At 32.2% G+C, this 21475-nt stretch overlaps 2 protein-coding genes across 2 annotated transcripts in view; both read right to left on the minus strand.

Moving 5' to 3' along the window:
- The window catches only part of LOC143920162 (uncharacterized), a 61588-nt gene extending 56737 nt beyond the window's left edge, over positions 1–4851 (minus strand). The window contains exon 1 of the mRNA XM_077442880.1: positions 4649–4851. The gene's annotated coding sequence lies outside the window, so the exon portion shown is untranslated. The remainder of the gene's footprint in view (positions 1–4648) is intronic.
- A 7452-nt stretch (positions 4852–12303) lies between these two features.
- On the minus strand, positions 12304–15725 carry LOC143920188 (uncharacterized). The gene is made up of 9 exons (XM_077442920.1): positions 15529–15725; positions 14832–15459; positions 14570–14765; positions 13937–14256; positions 13734–13870; positions 13507–13664; positions 13292–13439; positions 12723–13220; positions 12304–12638 (listed from the first exon to the last, which is right to left on the minus strand). The coding sequence occupies exons 1-9, from the start codon at positions 15691–15693 to the stop codon at positions 12543–12545; spliced, it is 2346 nt and encodes a 781-aa protein (XP_077299046.1). The 5' UTR covers positions 15694–15725; the 3' UTR covers positions 12304–12542.
- Between the last annotated feature and the right edge of the window lie 5750 nt (positions 15726–21475).

Below are 21475 nucleotides of genomic sequence, written 5' to 3' on the forward strand. Positions count from 1 at the left end.
TAGAGATGTTAATTTGACATTAAATGTTGTCATGTATAAAAATATTATCCCTATTATAATCATTCCGCATAGAGATTTAAATACCGGTACTAACAAAACCGGTAATACCGGTTTGATCAAAATGTAACCTTTGGTCGTGCAAAATAAACTACCGATAGTACCGAAATAAAATAATTTCAACTATATATCAGGTGAATTTGTTTGAATTTAGAATTTAATGTTGTATCGGCTAGTTTATATGAACTAATCAAAGAATGAGTCAACATTCAATATATATATATATATATATATATATATATATATATATATATATATATATATATATATATATATATATATTTTTTTTTATGTGGTCTCCGTGACGAGACAGAATGTTAAATTACAGAAAACACAAATATCGGAAGGCAAAGATCGAAAATCGAAAGATCTTAAGTCGAAAGATCAAAAAAAAGGGTGCATGGTAAACGGTACATACTCACTTAATTTGCGCGAGCAGGGTACAACAGGAACAAGAGGAACAGGCTTTTCCTCCCGTATTAATGTGCGCGCGCAGAATACGGGAGGAAAAGCATGTTCCTCTTGTTCCTGTTGTATCCTGCTCGCGCAAATTAAGTGAGTATGTACGTGAGTATGTACCCTTTACCATGCACCATTTTTTTTTTGATCTTTCGACTTAAGATCTTTCAAAGGATCCGCTAAGTGTATCATAAATTTAAAATCAAAGATACGTTTAGTATGCTGAAAATATCATATATATTCCTAAAACTACATATTTCTACATATTTTTTAATTATATTATTGAATTATCTAGAATTAATTAAATAATATTTGATTGCAAAGTGCTTTAATAAATCAATACCGATAGATACTGGTATTACCGGTAGTGGCCAATTTTATTTCGATAGAACTGATACTGACAAGTTTAGGTATTTTTGGAATCCCTACACATAATTAGGCAGTTTACGGAAAAATAATCGATTGCCATTGGTCAGAGAAATACCTTCAAAGTTATACTGATTCGGATACTGAAATCGTTACCAGGACAGTCAAATTCAATTTGTATCAAATATTGATACATATTTCAACGTGTGTAGAACAAATACATGGGGATATTGATACAACACTTAAATACATGTATCGATACATGTCGCAAATATTATGATTGCTATACAAATATCAACGTACATATGTACATTGTATATGTATATCGATAACACGTGTCAGGTAACAGCTGCTATTCTCATATTGTATAGACTATAGAGGGTCTAATATGCAATGAGACATAACATCACAGTTTTGATACAAGTTTCAGATACATGTGGCCACTTGTATCAATACTTGTACCGTCACATGTCTCATCGTGTATGGGGTCTTAATAGGTGTGATCAGTAAAGAGAGTGGAAAGATTTAAACTGAAGAATGGTCGAATTGTAGATAGGTGGACAATGGAAGTGATTTAATGGTACCCAAGAGATTATAAAAAGACCGTAAGTCTGGAAAAAGTAAGGAAAATGTGATGAATCTTGCTCCGAACAGAGATCAATCGATGTGTATGTGTAGAAAGACGCATTCATTCAACAATTTATGTTGTGAAAATTGTGAAAATATCTACGTGCAACATTTTTGACTAGTATATTCTATGATGGTAGATCACTGTGCGCCAATACTGGAGCTGGTTCTTCTTCGCCAACTTCTCTCTGACAACTTTCCATACTTAATTAAGGACGACCGAAGCAGTCTCCATGTTCGGAACCGGAATTTCAATCGAATTGAACAAAATACACGGTGAAAGGAGGCAGGATTTGGGGGAAAGGGGTGGTTTTGGGAGTTATTGGTGAACAGGAGTGTTGCTGAAATATGTTTTTAATCTCGTCGTCTCTCTCGTATGCGAGGATACGCTCCGTGTCGCACTTAATTAAACCGAAATCAATTGCGTATTCAAAAGCGGAGCACTCCAAAAGAACCTCAAAATTGGAGGTTTCGTTTGCTAATAATAATAATGTTATTTTATTTTTGGAAGGTGTGAATGTTGGCGATAAAAAATAATTAAAAAATCATAAATAAATTGGTTAAATATTTACCAAAATTACGTTTAAAGTTTTAGCATTAAATTTTCAGCTACTAAAAAATGTGAATGTTCCAATTTATTAATTTAAAATAATCGAATATATTTATTTTGATCATCATCCATTATAGGCTTCGAGTTAAGTAATCAGTGTTTGAAATTTATTAATTAGATTAATAGAAATCTATCCATTTTATTTATAACACATACATGTGCAGGTACATTTTATTGAATTCATAGTGAATATATATATTTTTAAATAAAACAAAGATAAAGGATTACTTAAACGAGTTAATCCTTGTGAAAAATTTATTAGGAAAACATCTATATGTATGAATTATTTAATATAGGTACTATAAACTTGATGTAAATAGCTATCTACTTTGATTAATTAAATTTAGAACTTAGCTCAGGCTTAATTTTAACAAAAAAATGCAAAGGGCTTATATTTAGGGTCGATTGCCATCGTTAAAATTTTGTTTCAGTTTTTTTATACTTAATTTTATTTAAAAAACGACAAATTTTCGTACGAAAATAATAATTCACTTTTAAAGAACATTTCATAAATTATTTCATTCTCAATTAAAAATATTCAACATAGAGAAGCAAAGTTCTAAATCAAATATTGCTCATTAAAAATAGAAGTATATATGATTATTTTCATTTTATACTTGCAATGTAGTATTTTGAAACAAGCAAACATTCGTATTCTAGTATATCTGAGAATATTTGAATATAATTTAAATCGAAATGACTAAAATATTATACATAAGTGAATTAGTTCAAAGAAAATTCAACATAAAAATCCATTCGAAAATTATAAACATGACATGAATATACAGAACAAACAGTATAATCGAAATCGATGCATAACAATTAATTTGAAAAAAAATCTAATGAAAATGCTGACGTCATATACGAATTCGTCGTGTATTTGTACCGGCTTGGACGCAGACTTTTCACGTATAAATGGACCGATAAAAAATTCAAGGTCAAACCTTTACATTCCAATTCCACTAGAATGTGCTTCATAAACCTCGGATGAAACAGATCGGAACGTCTGCACCCTTTTTGATTGTGTTTTAATCTTGGATAAATCCCCACCTGTCCTATCCAATTAAGGCAACCTCGATCAAATAAACTACGTACGTAAATACATAGAACACGAATTTATTTTTTCAATTTTAATCTATGTACATGTTCGCATACATGTACATATGCACCTATACGCACATATATACTTCATTTCATTAAGATTGACAGTGAAAAGAAAAATACAGGATAAGTATTAGTCATCTAAAGCCGACGATAAGCCCGCGTAGCATGCTTAGAAGAAAATATTCACAACACACTCGGTTTGACTCTAATTTTTAAGCTTGATTATTGCCAAACTAATCAAAATAGTATTTAAAATTTAAATTCTAAATATATACTAAATTTAATACAATCGATGCCTCGAATGGTTAAGGCAATCTTAAAAACTAAGGGGGTGTCAACCAAGAAAAAAAATAATTGTTATTCATGGCCACTATTTAAAATAAATAAAATGCTATTTTTAGTTTTTCAATTAATAAGTTAATTTCACGAAAAAAAAATTTTTCATCACACTCCCAAATCTTCCCATATATTACTGATTCATAATAATTTGAATAACATCGTAGTTTCATTTAAATTTCATTGTATTGCTACTTGATATTATGTCAAACATTATAAACTTAATTTTAATAAACAAAAAAAATATAAAAAAACATATATATAACATCTTAAAACAAGGAAATATTGACATTTTCAAGCTGGAAGCCTTTCACTGACCACTACTGTATATGTACATATATATTATTATTGATTCTTATTGATTGTATATTATTATTGATATATATATATATATATATATATATATATATATATATATATATATATATATATATATATATATATATATATATATATATATATATATATATATATCAATAATAATATACAATCAATAAGAATCAATCCTATCCGATTCCTTAATGTGATGGATGAGCATTTGGACCTGTTCAATTGTCATGTTGATGAGCTGGTCAGTTTCATGAGATTCAACACGAGACTATTTGAATGAGACGAATGATTGAGATTTTTATTGTTTTTATTTTGTTATTTTAGTTCTTCTGTTTTGTAAAACTGGTGTGACGCTTTGGGGCAACCTGTTAGGTCACACTGGTCATTTTATCGTTATTATTATTATAAATAATAAATTATATAAATAAATAATGAAATATTTATACATATATATTTATATATATATATATATATATATATATATATATATATATATATATATATATATATATATATATATATATATATATTATTATTATTATTTATAGCTAACTGTAAATAGGTAAATAATAGCTGTGATAGCTATATTGTCTTTGAATACATAGCTCGACACTTTTCCGCCAGTTTGGAAAAGTTGGCATGTACTTTGCACGAACGCACTCTATTGCAAGCGAGTGGTTCCCAAGCGTGTGCACGTCGTAATATATGTAATTGAGGGAAAAACTTCAAGGTCAGCTTAGGGAAATTAATTTTACTCACCCGGAAAAGTGTGCTAGGCACGTTCGTGCACGCGTGCGTGGTGTGAAATTTTCACCGAGAGTGGTCACATCGCGGTCGGGGGTGCGAGTTTCGCGGCGCGTTTTCGTGTATTGTTCGACGTTTCGGAGGGCGTAGCGCCCTCGGGGGGCTCGTTGAGAGGGGCGTAGGCGCGCGCGGGCCCCCGCGGCGACACCCCTCGGTCGACTGGCCGGCTGCTCCACAGATCTGGCCGGCTTTTCTCCGCTAAACTAGATTCGTCCATTGTTACACTCCGGGAAACGTTCCCTAGTAGCCATTCGACCCTCTGAGCTTTTATTATTATGTATTAGTTTTTAAAAAAAATATTTTTTTAATCTAATATAGATTCATTTGTTGCAGGAAAGATATTGGGTTACGGTCATTGTGAAAATTAATTGTTTTTTTTTTTGGAAAGAGAAAGTATTGAACCCATTTTCAATTCATTAAAATATTACAGATGATACTTTATGTAAAAATATTTCATTATTTATTTATTTAATTTATTATTTATAATAATAATAACGATAAAATGACCAGTGTGACCTGACAGGTTGCCCCAAAGCGTCACACCAGTTTTACAAAACAGAAGAAATAAAATAACAAAATAAAAACAATAAAAATCTCAATCATTCGTCTCATTCGAATAATCTCGTGTTGAATCTCAAGAAACTAACCAGCTCATCATCTTGACAACTGAACAGGTCCAAATGCTCATCAATCACATTAAGGAATCGGATAGCCTTTACAAGAGACGAGTTATTGAAAGCAGACTTTTTCGCAGGAATAGGTTGGAAAAGTAAATGATGACGCAAAGCTCTATCGCATTCAGGCGCCGAAAATTTAAATTTCAATAAAATCGAAGGGTTGTCGATTCTTCCCTTTAATACACCAAAGAAATATTTGGAAATGGCAATAATTCTTCTCGAAGATAGTTAGTGGAAGCCTAGCATACCTTGTAAAAAGACAGTGGGAAATAAATAGGGGTAATATTTATATTTCTTCATATAAAGGCATCTAAGAAAATTTTTTTTGAACTCTTTCTTATAAGCTCATTTGTTTTGAAAAATCATTTAAAAATAAATTCAGTTTTAGTCTTTGAAGGACGTATCGTCGAGATCGAACGAGTGTCCCCAACTGGGGTCGAGTAAGACCCCAGTATTTTTACATGGCCTTACAATTACTATTAAGGAAAAATTCTACCTCTTATCCGATCGTTTTCATACTTTGCCATATTGCTCATTTTGGTCATCAATATACATAAGTAAAGGTATTATCCGCCATTACGATGGTGAAAAAATATCGTATTAGAAACGTATTAAAAAAATATCGTATTAAATCATATAAAATCTATTAAAATAAATTTCTTGTAATTCATTCTAGAAATACACGAAATATAGAGTGTATAGGTTTGAAAACCACATAGTCATTACGAAAAATGTAAAAATCGGGGCACTTGCATACCGCACTTCGGTGAGAGAGGGTTAAAAAGGCACAACTTAATTTGTTCAGGAATTTTGTCTGATTTAATTAATAAATCAGTATCAGACTGCTTGTCTCAATGATATCTTATTACATACCTACTTCTTATAATATACTGTATTGTCTGGATTTTATAAGTTCATATCTGAATTGATACTGACTATTTAATATGTTGTCTTATATAAATAATAGTATTTCCTTTATATTTAATTTTTTCTTTTGATTTTTAGATGCTCTTTATTGTAAATAAATTATGTTTACAATATATCTTAGGTATATTCTAAAAGCTACTAATCCAGAGTAAATTGTCTATTTGAAAAATATTTTTCTTGTTGTTTTTTATATTCTTATTTTATTTTAATGTTAGTGTATAGAACATAATAGGAAAAAACTTAGAAAACTACATACATATATACAGAATTTAAAGTTTATTTTTAGTAAAATGTATGGCATATAATTTTTTCTTTTGTAAAATTGGAAGTGGTTACTGATCTACTGATCATTTTCTATTTTACAATTTTAATTTAATTTTGTTAGTAATCATAAAATTATATTATTATAATGTTAATGTACAGCATAATAGGAAAATAATAGCTCAAAAACCTATTTACAATTCTTATATCATATATCTAATACATAATATTAATTAAAGAGGCTCTAAAGTCGTCGATCTAAAGCAGATTGTGTTTAATGTGTATAAAATGCTTGTATTGATAGTATTGTTGTATTGTATCTGTATTAGTCACTTTGGAGCAGTCTGTAAAGAATTGAAATAAATAAAATAAATAAAAAGATCGATCCAAATTTAATAACCATTGACTTCTTACCAGCAGTGATGAACCATGTAGGGAAAATACCACCAGTTAATAATCAACAGGATCAACATGAAAGTACTTCAAATTCGTTCACTTTAGTCAAAGTCCGTGGTGTTTTATCCAACTTCATAAAATTTAAAGGTTCTAAAAATCGAATGGCGAAATAGTACAGAGCTGTGCAGCTTGCATAGGAACGTATCAGTTTTCCCAAGATGCTGCGACGGTGGTGCGCGTGCGCGACGGGACGTGTAAGCCGGGCGGGATCGGGACGGGGGTGGGGGGTACGTGTACGTATGGTTGGGTATGAGTTCGTTTATATGCGAGCGAGTGTATGGGGTTGAACGGGTGCTCCATCCCCATCCTTCCTTCGCCCCCGTGTGACAGCGCACTATGTACTTCAATCGGACTTGCATTATTCGTCCTCTGGCTTATCACCGCGACATACTTTTACGAGTCGGCTTATCGCCCGGTCATACTCTCGCGAGACGGCTTATCGCCCGGTCATACTCTCGCGGGTCGGCTTATCGCCCGGTCATATTTTTGCGCGGTGTTCTTCTTCTTACGCCAAGAACGAAGATTCAAATATTGTTTTAACTTTGGAGTATATTTGGTTTTTGTAGATATTAAAGTGTCTTCTGAAATGGTATACTGAATGTTTTAAATGGAAACAACTGATATTAGTTTTTATATGATGCTATCTGTCGTCTGGTACATTCAGCACATTTCTAGCCAATTTTCTAGTATGTGGGTGAAATGCCCATTGGCATTTCACTTCCTGCTAGAGGTCTAAGTCCAAGGGGTCCTTACTCTTCCACCTCTTCATTGGTTTGGCAGCTAGCAGCTGCTTCGCCAGCTTGTTGAGATGGTTCTCCAGTCTATTTTTACAAGCCACTTCTAAGTTTGCCTTTGCTCGTTCGTGTGACAAAATTTATTTTTTTAGTTTTTTCATTGTTTTATTTTTCAATTAATCATGCACAGTCACCTAACAGATTGCTTCAAAGCGGCGAGTGTGCTAAACAGATTGAGACTCAAGAAATTATATATATATATATATATATATATATATATATATATATATATATATATATATATATATATATATATATATATATATATATATATATATATATATATATATATATATATATATATATATATACATATATATGAAACCTTAAACTTTGGGTACCTGAGAAACTGAGATAATCTCGCTCCAGAACTCTATTTCTGCCAATTCGGGCCAGAACTAATGTGCTTGATGACTCACCCCTTTCAAGAGCCATTCGATTACTTAACCTGCTTTCTGGGAGCCTTAATGTTTTTACTACATCATACAGTTTTGTCAGGCAGCATATTTTAAATGGCTTCTAGCTACATATTTACACATGTTGTTTTCATTTTGTAATATTATTATTAAACATAATGGGTATGTAGTATGTTGGTTTTATCTTTATTTATATATGTATGATTTTTTTTTTTTATATATATACATATGTATGAATAGTTTATCTTTATTTAAGTGTTTATGTATATATGCATGTATAATGTGTGTATGTATATATATATATATACATATATTAAATTCTTAATTATTACATAAATCGAAACAATTATTAGTCAGACATTACAATATAACATTTTTCATGTAACAATACCAATTTTTTATATTCAATAAACATCCACAGAGACATACATATATGAAGAGAAAGCTTTAATAACAATAACTCGAGCTTTACAATAGAAAATTTTAGAGTAAAAGCCAGTTTTACAGGAACCGTTTCAATGAAAATCAGAAAAATTGGCAAATTCTGATAAGAAACGATCGACCTCGACAAACCAAGGTCTGGCCAACAACGAATCTCTAGTGGGAATCAAACCCGTGACACCCTGCACGAAAGAATACAAAACTCACCACTAGACCACGCTGCTGGTTTGATATCATACATTCTTCCGTTCGTTTTGAAACTTTGCCAACAATATATGTACATATATTCAAATCAAATCCGCCAGGAAGACTTAATCGTAATAGACAAGTTTAAAAAATGTTACAATTTTGGCCATCTAGATGTCTAATTGTAAGTTGCCGTATTTTTCTGCCTTTCTGCCACTCTCTCTTTTTGTCAGATTTTAATTGTTTAAACGCATATAACTTTATCTTTTTCACACCATATCTTATTACAAGGTTTTTATTAGTTTCACTTGTACAAAGTTAAGTGTTCCCTTCCTTAAAATCTTCCGGTCGCTTTGAAACTTTACTATTTTGCGATGTTTGGCACTCAATAGTGAAATATAATGGTAATAATTATATTTAACGACTGCCGCCTACATCTTTTCTACGACTATGTTACTTTTCATTTTTTAATTCATTAATAGATTAATTATGTAAATAATTACATATGTACATATGTATGTATATAGGCAATTAGATTAGCCGGCGTTACTCGGGTGGATTAAAATCCTTTAAAAAACTACTAGACCCTTTCAAAACCCGGTCTAACTAGAGTACCATGAGATATATGTACATACATGTGAACTACAGTGATTTTTGGGACTGCACGCCTCAAGTATTGCTAGGCGTGCTTGTGTTTGTTTTTCGCATGTTCAAAAGCATCTAAAAAATACACGTGCCGCGTGCCTCTCAGTGTGTTTTCGCCCTGACTTCAATGACAGCTCTTCATTTGAGAGTATTGGTGTTTCACATCGCGTCCCTTCACTTTGCACGCATCCTTCGAGTTAGTTTACTAATATTTTTCACACTTATTCCATTTCAATCCCAAAGGGAAAACTATATTACCTTTAAAATTAATTTTCTAAATAATAAAATCCATTCAACATACCAGTATGTATATGTATACAGAAAAATTAAATACATATATCAATTTTCATAACATAAACATATGTTACATTTTCACGACCGTAAATACGTGTATAAGGTCTTATTTACAAAACTGTATTTTTTTCTAAAGAAAATCATAAATTATTCTCAAACACACACAAAATAAACTAATCAGTTTTCAGTATTACGGTACATATTTCCCATTAGACTGGCAGTAAAAGAATAATACCCGGCTATACATTATTTTGTATACAATATATAAACATACATACATATAGCAATATAATGATATAAAAGTGTACCAATTTGAACCGACAGGATTTGTATGAATCCCTTCTTGCCTCGAAATCCCGTCAAGCCATAAAGGGACTTGTCCCGTTAAGCCTGGCACGACTCCTTGAAGGGTTGTAACGTTGTTGTGGCATTCTTGTAATAATCGAAATATAATACCCACCTATGTAAATACGCATGTATACATATTTATTTATTTTATTTATTTTATTAATTGAAAAATCAACAGACAGGATGTACAGAGATAGGTATAAAAAACACAAAAAGTAAATAAATAATATATGTAACACCCGAGTCCAATAATAGATTTTTACAAAAATGAAAAAGATAAATATAAGGAAAACAAATTAAAAAGTAAAGAATAAAGGCATGACAAAATATGTAGTACATTGCATAATTAAACTATAGTATTAAAATAATTGGAAAAGGTTATAAGATAGAATATAAGAAGAAATTGAAATTTACAAATATAAAAAACAAATGAAAAAGGTAAATACAAAATAAACAAATGAAATGGAAAGGAATGAAAGCTATAATATGATTAAATAGCACATTACATAACTAAACTAAAGTATAAAAATAATGGAAATATTGGAAAAATAGAATAGAAGAAAAAATGAATCAATCGGTCAAGATTCTCTTGATGTTAGACCTGAATTGATGTAGGGAAATACCAAACAGATCAACCTCATTCAGCTCTCCGTTACATATCTACATATATCCGCGTTTGAGTTTCAAAATTCAGTATACGAATATAAATATGCACGTATGTATGTACGTATGTGTATTTTATGTGGAAAATTTGCATTGTGATGTATCGCGGTGACTGTTTATTTTCTGCGTCGCATGTCTATTATCATGTCACATGTCCATGTTCGTGTTGACGCCTCGTTTCATCCCATTCAATTGTTGGTTGTGTACAAATAAAATACTTGAAGCCAGAATTAAATTGTTTGTACGGCATGATTTATTTATTTATATGCATATAACGATTGTCAAACGTGTGTAAATATTAAATCAATTTTTATAATAGATGTTATTGAGATGGAAATTTGTTGAAATCTTATCCACATATAAATATGGATAATAATGTTTTTATATATGTATGTAGGTATATGTAAATATTTAAATTAATAGATTACTAGAGATTCGCAATTTAAGATGTTAAAATCTAATTTTTTGATAGGAAAAGTTGCTAATTGAATTTCAATATTAAAATTTTCTTTCATATCTGATTTATAATTTAATATATTGTATTTTCTTAAGGAAATTGCTTCTATTATATATAAATATATTCCTATATATATATATATATATATATATATATATATATATATATATATATATATATATATATATATATATATATATATATATATATATATATATATATATATATATATATATAGGAATATATTTATATATATATATATATATATATATATATATATATATATATATATATATATATATATATATATATATATATATATATATATATATATATATATATATAATCATTAGATAATCACATCTAATTTTAAATTCATCGAGTGATTTTCAAATCATTACTCAATCAACTATGTACTACAGTCAATATGTATTCTTAAAACTTTTTTAAAAGAATAGTTTTCTACATATTTGAGGTTAAGGTTCAAATTTCATTCGCAATTAAAGATGATGAAATCTTATTTTCGATATGAAAAATTGTTAAAAGAATTGTGCGATGTTTCCTGTCAATATCAAAATCTTCTCAGAGATCTGATTTATAATTTAATACACGTAATGTGTTTTCATGTTAATATTCAAAGGAAAATGTCTCTTGTCTATATTTATATCTACGGAATAGAGATTAGAATTATCAAATTCTATTCGAAATTACCGATTTAAGATGACCACATCTCATTTTTGATATGAAAATTTATAATTATAGAAAATTGTTATGATAGACTTGATATTGGGGCATGAATTTTAATTTATTGATCCAAAACTTGAATCATTTTTTAATTATTTTAAAATGAAATTCTTTTTATATGTTTGTATATTAAAATATTCCATAGAAATATTTAATATACTCGTAGTATTGAAGTTTTAGGTTGGGTAGGTACTCAAGAAATTCAATATAACGTGTACATTTGAAGTACATATTATATTATATATTTTTCCATTAAAAGAAAACTAAAATGTATTTTAAATATAATATTATATAAAAAAATAAATTGAAAAGGTTTCGTTTATATTTTATATAAAACTGAACTATCCTTAATGGAAATTTCTTTCTCAAATATTTATCTATTGTCTGCATTGAAACAAGATGTACATAAAAATATCAATGATTTTATTAAATTTCTCTTACTTATAATATAATACATATTAATAGACCTTCTTTACAAACTTTCGAAAAATTTCATAAGATTTGTTTTCATTTTCAATTATTGGCCAATGCAGGTTTGTGTCATGGATAGAATCTATCTCTAGGCGGTGGCGCTAGATGCCTTTGTCTATCACCTGCTAGTTGAGCACCTGTGCTTTGGAGGATAGATTGCGTCATCTGAAATTAGACTACATATCAATGTCTGTAAAAAAATATGCACTTGTATATATATGTAGAAGTAGATATGCTTATCACACTTACTAGATCATATTCAGATTGTACTCCAGAATAAATAGGAGATATTTTGAAGGCATCTCCGAACAATCCGTCTCCTGCAGAACTAGCTCTAGGGAGAACTGATTTTCTAGCTACTTGTTGGAGTCTAGCCTCTCTACAAGTGCCTAGCAAAGAATCAACTGATACTTTCACATCTTTTCCCACGTTTCTTCCCATTGTAGACGTAGATAAATATGATTTGACTTCTTTTCCTCCGCTTCTTCCAACTGATGAAGATCTATTGCTACCCTTTCTAGACACTCTTCCCTTTTTGCTTTCTACTCGATCTAAATTCAAAACTGAACTTTGGGATAGCTTCGCATTCGATTCTCTGATTACTTCTCGACACATTTCTAAATATTCGTCGTTCATTACAGTAGTATTTCCGCAAATGTCATGCAATGCCTTATTCTCCAAATATTCCTTTTGGACTTCTAGATCTAATTCTTCTTCTCTAGTTCTAGGTGATGGAGTATAGCTTGTCTACATACAAAACAAAACGTTTCCATTTATTAGTACTTCTATTATATTCAATACACTTAAAAAAAACTCACCTGGGAATCTTTTGAACTATCAGGACTTTTAGCTTTCTCTTCTTTTTTATTACTGCTTTCATCGCCCGATAGTGCGTCTATATTTCTTCTTCTATAATATTGCCTAATTGAAGCTCTTTGCTTGTGTGGTAAATTGGATTTCTTTGGACTAAAATCGCACTGAATTTAATCACTTTTACTTCAGATAATATTTTAAGGTTGGAAAGTTTCATCACCTGAGTGTATAATTGTGCCTGTGAAATGCAGGTTGAAGTGTCGAAGACATACTTGGTCCAGAAGCTCTCCTTCCTCCTCGGGCCAATCTATGCAAAGCTTTCAAAGCACCAGCTCTTTCACCACCGTCTCCCAACCACCCGGCCAACTCCTGCAAGACCTTTAAAAGCATTTCAACATTATTTCAAGCACTTCTTTGAACTTGATAAAATATGGTTCAGTAACTTACGCTGTATCTTTGCATGGTTATCAACGCTTTTACCGCTCCTGTGTATTCTCTGTGTGGAGCTAATTGATAGTTAGATGCCAAAACTGAATTCATAGGACTGAAGTCCCTCAAGTGGCAGTGCAAGGAGTATTCAGCATCTTTGAGAATTCCATTCAATTAATAGGCGAAACTTTGAAATAAAATTAAATCGATGTGGAATTTACCTAGCGTTTCTCTATTTGTGTCATTATCGGTCACTCTCAGCTCTCCCAAAACTGTGGGTCGCGCCAATTTGCTCTTCATCCTCAATGTGTTGCCACTAGTCCAACAAGCTCCGAACAAACTTTCAGAATTTCTCAAAGTGTTGTACTTGGAGTCGACACTTCTCAAAGTGTGGTACTTGTTTCCATTGTCGTAGTCGGCCAATTTGACGCTACGCACGCTCCTCAAAGTGTGGGTCGTTGAGGCGTCTCCAAAACTCAAATCAAACTTTCCACCGTGTAAGACTTCTTCACTTTTGCTCGAAAGTGCTGTTGTTCCACAACTATCAGAATATAAATATAAAGCGTATAATTTTGACCTTGAACTAGATTTCTTTGATCTTAATATGAGCCCTAAGCCGTATTAGTGAAGCATTTACGAGCAATCAACAAACTCAAACACTAAATTGACCCTAAATTTTAATCTTCTAATTAACTCTTGAACAAAATTTATACTATAACCGAGAAAATTTAACCTTGAAATATTTATTACCCAACGGATGTTTCTCAATGTCCTTGAAACTCCTAGAAGAAAATTGCTAAGCACATCTTAATCGTAATTTTTGTATTAAAGTTTTGTTCAGTCAAAATCCATACCTATATAATTCTCTATCTAGTCCAAATGCAAAAGCTTCAACGACACACTTTTCAGCTAGTTTCAATTTGGCAACTTGTCCATCTTTTCTGCTTGAATAGAAAGTATTCCAAGTTTCCCTTTCCCGCGAATCCTTGGGTAGACTCAAATCAAATTTCAACACCTTTCCATTTGCAGCAGTAAATAGTATCCTTAAAGCTATAAAGGCAATACTAAAATTTTACATATGTTACATGATAAATAAGTAAATGAATAAAATAGTACCTGAATCTATACTAGATACTATATTCAATGTATCGAGGATTTTCTCAGCCCAGGACCATCCTTTGGTTGCAGCCTCCAATATCCCATCAGCAGGACTGACACTCCCTTCTCCGACCATTTTACAAAATGATTTAAGTGATTCCAATTCCTTCTCACACACCCTCGATTTGAACTCTTCCATGTGCCAGCAGTTTTCATGTGAAGTCACAAATAGCAGATCTAAATAAGGTTTCAGCACAGGACTCAAGTATTTTTTGTCATCATCGACAGCTTTATACAGCCATCGTAATAAAGTCCTTACTAGTATGGAATCGTTGACCAAATCTTCCTTTTGGGTTTCGGGATCTCTTCGAACTGAATCGAGTAAATATGCTGAAGATGCGTCGTAGCAGTTCTTTAGCTTGTGCCTTTTTATAGTGTCTTTAGAATGATCGTTTTTTGCAAGCAAAGCAGTCCTATTGTCTTTTGAGGTGGTTTTTGTAAAAAGATTATTAGGAAAGTTTGATTTTAAGAAATAGTCCCTGGCCTGATCCAAGATTATTGCTAATAAGTGTATCAAATCTTCTATAGGGTCTTGTCGTTGATATGCAGTTGCTGTTAAACTTCCTTGATACCAATCGTTTGATTCCTATATTTTTTATATGATTTATAATATATACTTATGTGATATGTACTAACTTTTTGAATTCATAATTACTTGAATAACAAGCTGTCTTGCTGCTAACAATTCTCTAGCAACTGCTGCCACGTAAGACAGCTGACGAGGAGAATAAGGTGGAGCACCAGCAAGTCTTCTCCCTTTGGTACTTCCAGCTGGTGTTAGCTCTTGGAGCAGAAGACTCCAACGACCACACAAAGCCATCTCTAATCTTTCTTGACTAGTTGGGAATACTTCAACGCCTATAAATTTAAAAATTCTAATACCGATATGTTAAAATTTTAGATCAATTTCATAAACGTACTTACTTTCTTCAACCTTTGAACCACTTTCATCGTGAAGCCGTTTTAAAAAGCTAGCCAAACAATCAGCATCTCCTCTCCAATCTCGTTCCCCAATTCGAGCAGCTCTCCAAACTGTCATCTTGATCATATCGCATCCTTGGAAGAAATAGTGCCTTCCGGTTCTGGCACGGATCTGTCCCAAAAGTCTAAATAGGATATTTAATCTAAGTTTCTTGCGTATTCTATATTAATCAAACGAACATACATACGTATCATAGGTGCATAGTATATGATGAGCCAAATGGCTGGAGGTCCATGAGCGTAGGTCTCCAGCTGGGGCTCGTCCTGTCGGCTTCTCTGCTCTCCATAAAAGCGCTTCTTCAACCATGAAACGACTCACAGCTCGTAGAGGAGGCTATATATTATAAAAATCCATCAAATTTAATAAAATCGCATGTGCGTATATAAATCTTTTGATCACTCATACCTGACCGGTAGCTCGCAAGTGATCTAACACTGCCATACAAGCACGTGTTACTCTGGTAAATCCTTCTCCGCGTGCTGCTAATAAGGCTCTAGCTCCAGCTGGCCATACTTGCCACCCAGCAGCACGTTCAGACCACTGCACACCTGATCCAGGACCACCGCTGACCACGAAAAATCCCTAAAAATAGTTCGAACCCATCAAATTACATCACTGATACCATTTTAGATCAAATTTACTCATACCGTTTGTGCAGCCCTATAAAATAACAAAGCATCCGAATGACCCAAGGGAGCTCTAGATGGAAAGTCACTACCAGCTGGCCAACCATGATAAGCTGTTCCTAGTGCTAATTTAGCCTCAGCACCTCCAGCCAAAGCACCTCCAGCTAAACGAACCCTAACCCAAGGATTTCCTTCAACTATTGCAATGCGGTAATCTCGAGACGAGGGAAATTGGCATTCAGTTGCTGAAAAAATTACCAAAAACTTTAAAACGTAGATCAATACAGCACTCAAATCAAAGTAAAAGTCCTACCATTGCCGTAAAAGCACTGCTCTTGAGGTTTTAAGCTTCTCAAACGTTGCAGCACGCAAGGTTGCACGAGATACCCAGGTGCAGTTGACTCAGAATTAAGTCCACCTCCGATTATTCCATCGGCTGCTGCAGCTGCTAAGACTTCAACCCATCTCTCGATGACTTTATCTCTGAACGAAATAAGTGTCAGTTTCAGAACGGTGCCTAGTATATTGTGTGAAATTTGAATATAGAAGCTACCGTCTGAGGAAACCGGAAGGTGTTAAGAAATCTTGCCACTTGTGAAGCACGTGCTCCTGAGGACGTAAACGCGCACAACCAGGTGGTCCTTCTGCTACCGCACAGCTTCCTTCCAGGTCGTCTAAAAGCACCAGATACTCCAGGGAGCTCGACTTGCACTGTGAAGTTTCGCACTTTTTATTACAAGTTTTGGATAAGTTCGGCTAATAGAAAATGGAAAACGGAACGGGGAGCTCACAATTCTATCTTTGTGTAAAACTACTATAAACTTTGAATTGAATCTGGAATCTTTGACTGCTGCCCCGCACACCAGTCCCTGTACCAGACGCTCTGCTATGCTCTCGGCATCCTCTGATAGAAACTCTGAAAGTTTAATTTTAGTCTGATTTTAGTTTTAATACAAATGTATATTCGATTTCAAAAACAAAATATATCTTCTTCTATGTATATACGTCATACTTTATGAAAAACATGTTCAAACTCTTGTAACGTTCACATTTTTACATACATATTCTAGTTACTCGCACACGTTTTGCCTGCTTTTGACAGTAGCTCACATGCATTTGGTGAATGACTAGCATGTTTTATATGTATACGGCATTAATAATGAATAAATAAATATAATTCTCTGTAAAATCGATGAAAACAATCTCTATACATTTTACATACATATGTACATAATAGAAGTTCATTTGGTCTTATTATATTAATGTTATAATTCAAATGTGTTTTATATAACCGAATATAATAAAGGCCTTCCTGATTTTTACGCGAACGGAAACGCGTCGGGTTTATAAACCGGAAACGGAAACAAAGCGACGATACGTGTCACGTGGACGCACGAGATTCTCCATTGTTACAAAACTGGGTATTCACACACAATCGAATGTACGGCTATTTTTCCCCGCCAACTACCCAACGTTATTAAAGTACAACTATAGCAATTAATTCTGACCGTTCAAATCGAATTCGCAACGATAGAAACAGAATTAGATCTATTTAAACATCGTGAAATTTCGTTGCTTACGCGTCTTCAAGTCTTCGCTGAGGCTGTTCAACCTGGTGTTGAGCCCCTTCAGCTGGCTCACCGTGAACTTAAGCTTGGAGTGAGGTAGACGAAGGTCGGCTCCAGCCACATCCACAGCATCCACCACGCTAGCCGAACATCCCATTTCCGAGCACACCTGTCGACCATTTTAAATAATATCGTATTAAAATTCTGAAACTTCACAGACTACGCCGAGAGGCATGAAACTTTTGAGACACCAATAGGAGAATGGAAAATTGCACGTTTTCACTTATTCAGTCACCGTCTTCTTATAAGTGTGTAAATTACACTACTAAACTGAGTGAGTGCTATTAAAGTTTACTATGAGATACATATATTATATGAAAGTTTTGTATGCAGTTTTTGGTTATTCTTTTGGCTTACATAATAAGGTTTCCGTGACTTTGATTTATAATTGTAGGAATAACGGATTATGATCTTTGGACTAACTTTTACATCTCATTTCGGTTCACTTGACATTTTCTCTTATACATACCATGTACCAAGGAAATTTAAATATGAATCCAAACATATAGTTCGTCAAATGCTAAGATAAATAAAAAGGGGTATAGTACTAGACAATAGGAAGATAATGAAAAGATAATCACCCCTCTCTTCACCTCCCCCCCACCTACCCTTCGCAGCCCTCTGTATAATAATAATGGCATTTTTAATCAAAATAATAAATTCATCAACATTTATAATAATTGCATTTTCGCAATCTTTATTATAAAAATGATTTTTAATTCAATTTAATTAATTTATGTATTGGAAAATTCAGAGTTGAAAACATTTCACAGTGAAAGCTTTTGGATCAAACATTTTACGATTAATAAAAAAATCTTTCATGTATCGGTTGTGTTTTTCAACTTTAAATAATTGAATTTCAACAAAAAAAAAAACAAAATCAATTATAAAAATAAATCACTATTTTTATATATAGTTTTTATATATTTTTATAATCATTCATTTTCTATTTTAAAATTTTAATTTAATTTTGTTAGTAATCATATTATTAGTAATAGTAATCAGATTATTTTATAGTTTGCCCTATATTGTCATATTTTATTGAATTTTTACGTAGTACGCCGCAGTTAAATTTTTCTAAGATCATTACATTTGAGCCGTTATATTTTAAAGTGGCAGAAGTCCACTTTTCTTCATTTCGAGAAATATTTCGTGAAACATTGAATATAATGTTTTGCGTTTAGCAATATTTAAATATACTGGTGGCCTGTAATACGTTTATTCTACTTTTCCGAGATTCTGGACATATCCAAATAAAAGAAGTGGTAGCAATTTGTGAATGAAGTCAAACAGAAATAGTGTTTACGGAACTGGAAATTGGACTTCCGCCACTTTCAAATATAGCGACTCATATAACGAATTTTTCCATCACTTATTTATTTTCACTATATTTTCGGATCAAAAATAGACTCTCTCAAATTCCGACACACTTTTCAGCTGGAATTCCCGAACAATAGTGTTATATCATATCTGGGTACATGATTTATTATATTTTAGTGTATTTCTTATGAAATAATGTTACTATCAATATTTTAATAATAAATGAAAAACGTCATCTCATCGGTAATATGCTTTACTTTATGTAATATTCTGAAGTGCTTCTGAATACAGCATCGTTTTATTGATCAATAATATTAAATAATAAATTGAGAAACTGTACACTGCGTCAATGAATATTTAAATTTGGTTCTACGTGACGAGCCAGAATGTTAAATTACAGAAAACACAAATATTGGAAGACAAAGATCGAAAATCGAAATATCTTAAGTCGAAAGATCAAAAAAAAAGGGTGCATGGTAAACGGTACATACTCACTTAATTTGCGCGAGCGGGGTACAACAGGAACAAGAGGAACAAGCTTTTCCTCCCGTATTCTGTGCGCGCACATTAATACGGGAGGAAAAGCCTGTTCCTCTTGTTCCTGTTGTATCCTGCTCGCGCAAATTAAGTGAGTATGTACCGTTTACCATGCACCCTTTTTTTTTGATCTTTCGACTTAAGATCTTTCGATTTTCGATCTTTGCCTTCCGATATTTGCGTTTTCTGTAATTTAACATTCTGGCTCGTCACGGAGGCCGTTTAAATTTATATCATATGTGCAATACATACTAAATTTTATCTTCGACACTTTATTTCGGAATAAATCACTGAAATTGAACTTAAAATAACATCAATCGAAAAAATCAAATTCACGCGCATGCGACTTTTAAACTCAAATTACACACATTTATAAGAAATTTTCAATTAAATTAAGTTTATTTATAATACAAACATACCTTTTAAATTACACAAACATAATAATCCATTTAAAATGTTTTTAAATAATCGATTTTATTCGATCGGCTCAATCGACGCACATGGCACGAAACGCATTGCAGTATGGCAATGAGTATTGCGCGTCGCGCAGATTCACTTCAAAACGCAAAATTATCCGAAAAAATCACATTTTTTAATGCAAACACACGGTTTAGATCGTCCTTTACAACATGAAAGATATTTTGAGTGTTATTACAAGTGCTTTTACGTGAATTCGGGTAGTGTGTCGCGCTGTCAAGCGAACGTAACGAAATGACAAACTAATGGACGCGGAGACAACGTATCAACCGGAACGTTAACTGAAAATGAGAGATAACTTTTTTTTTTGTAACCGTAATTACCTTTGTTGTGTTAACACACATTTGCGTTATTATGTGCACATACAAACATGTCAAATGTGGGTGGTGGGAGGGGAGGATGGGAGGTGGAAAGGGGTTATTCGAGAATCATAACCGTGTGCGCTCGAACGATTTTATGTACTCGAGTTTATTATCACACTTAAAGCTTCCATATTCAAATTCGTGTTATGCGTAGTAAATATGTGGAAGATATGCCTAATGGCGTAACATACGCTTTCGCGTTACTCATACTGGGGGTTGGGTTGGGTTGAGTTGGATTTACTTTAGTGCTAAATTTCAATATAATTCGTCATGTGCAATTCGTTAGGATTAGATTACCTAAACACAATCTGATTTAGATCGTCGACTTTAGAGAATCTTTAATTTATATCATGTATTAGATGTATTATGAGTAATTATAAGAACTGTTAATAGGGTTTTGAGCTCTATTTCCTATTATGCCGTACATTAACATTAGAATAATATAATACTATGATTACTAACAAAATTAAATTAAAATTGTAAAATATAAAATGATCAGTAGATCAGTAGCTATTAAAATAGATATAATATGTATTGTGAACATAATTTAGTAATAATAAAAGCATTTAAAAATCAAAATCAATGCGTTTGGATTGATCTATGTACATATACTTATCTATGTATGTAGTTGATCATTAGTTGACTTTTTATGATGAGATATTATCGGTCG

The sequence above is a fragment of the Arctopsyche grandis genome, chromosome 12 (genome assembly GCF_051622035.1).
Source record: "Arctopsyche grandis isolate Sample6627 chromosome 12, ASM5162203v2, whole genome shotgun sequence".
NCBI lineage: Eukaryota > Metazoa > Arthropoda > Insecta > Trichoptera > Hydropsychidae > Arctopsyche > Arctopsyche grandis.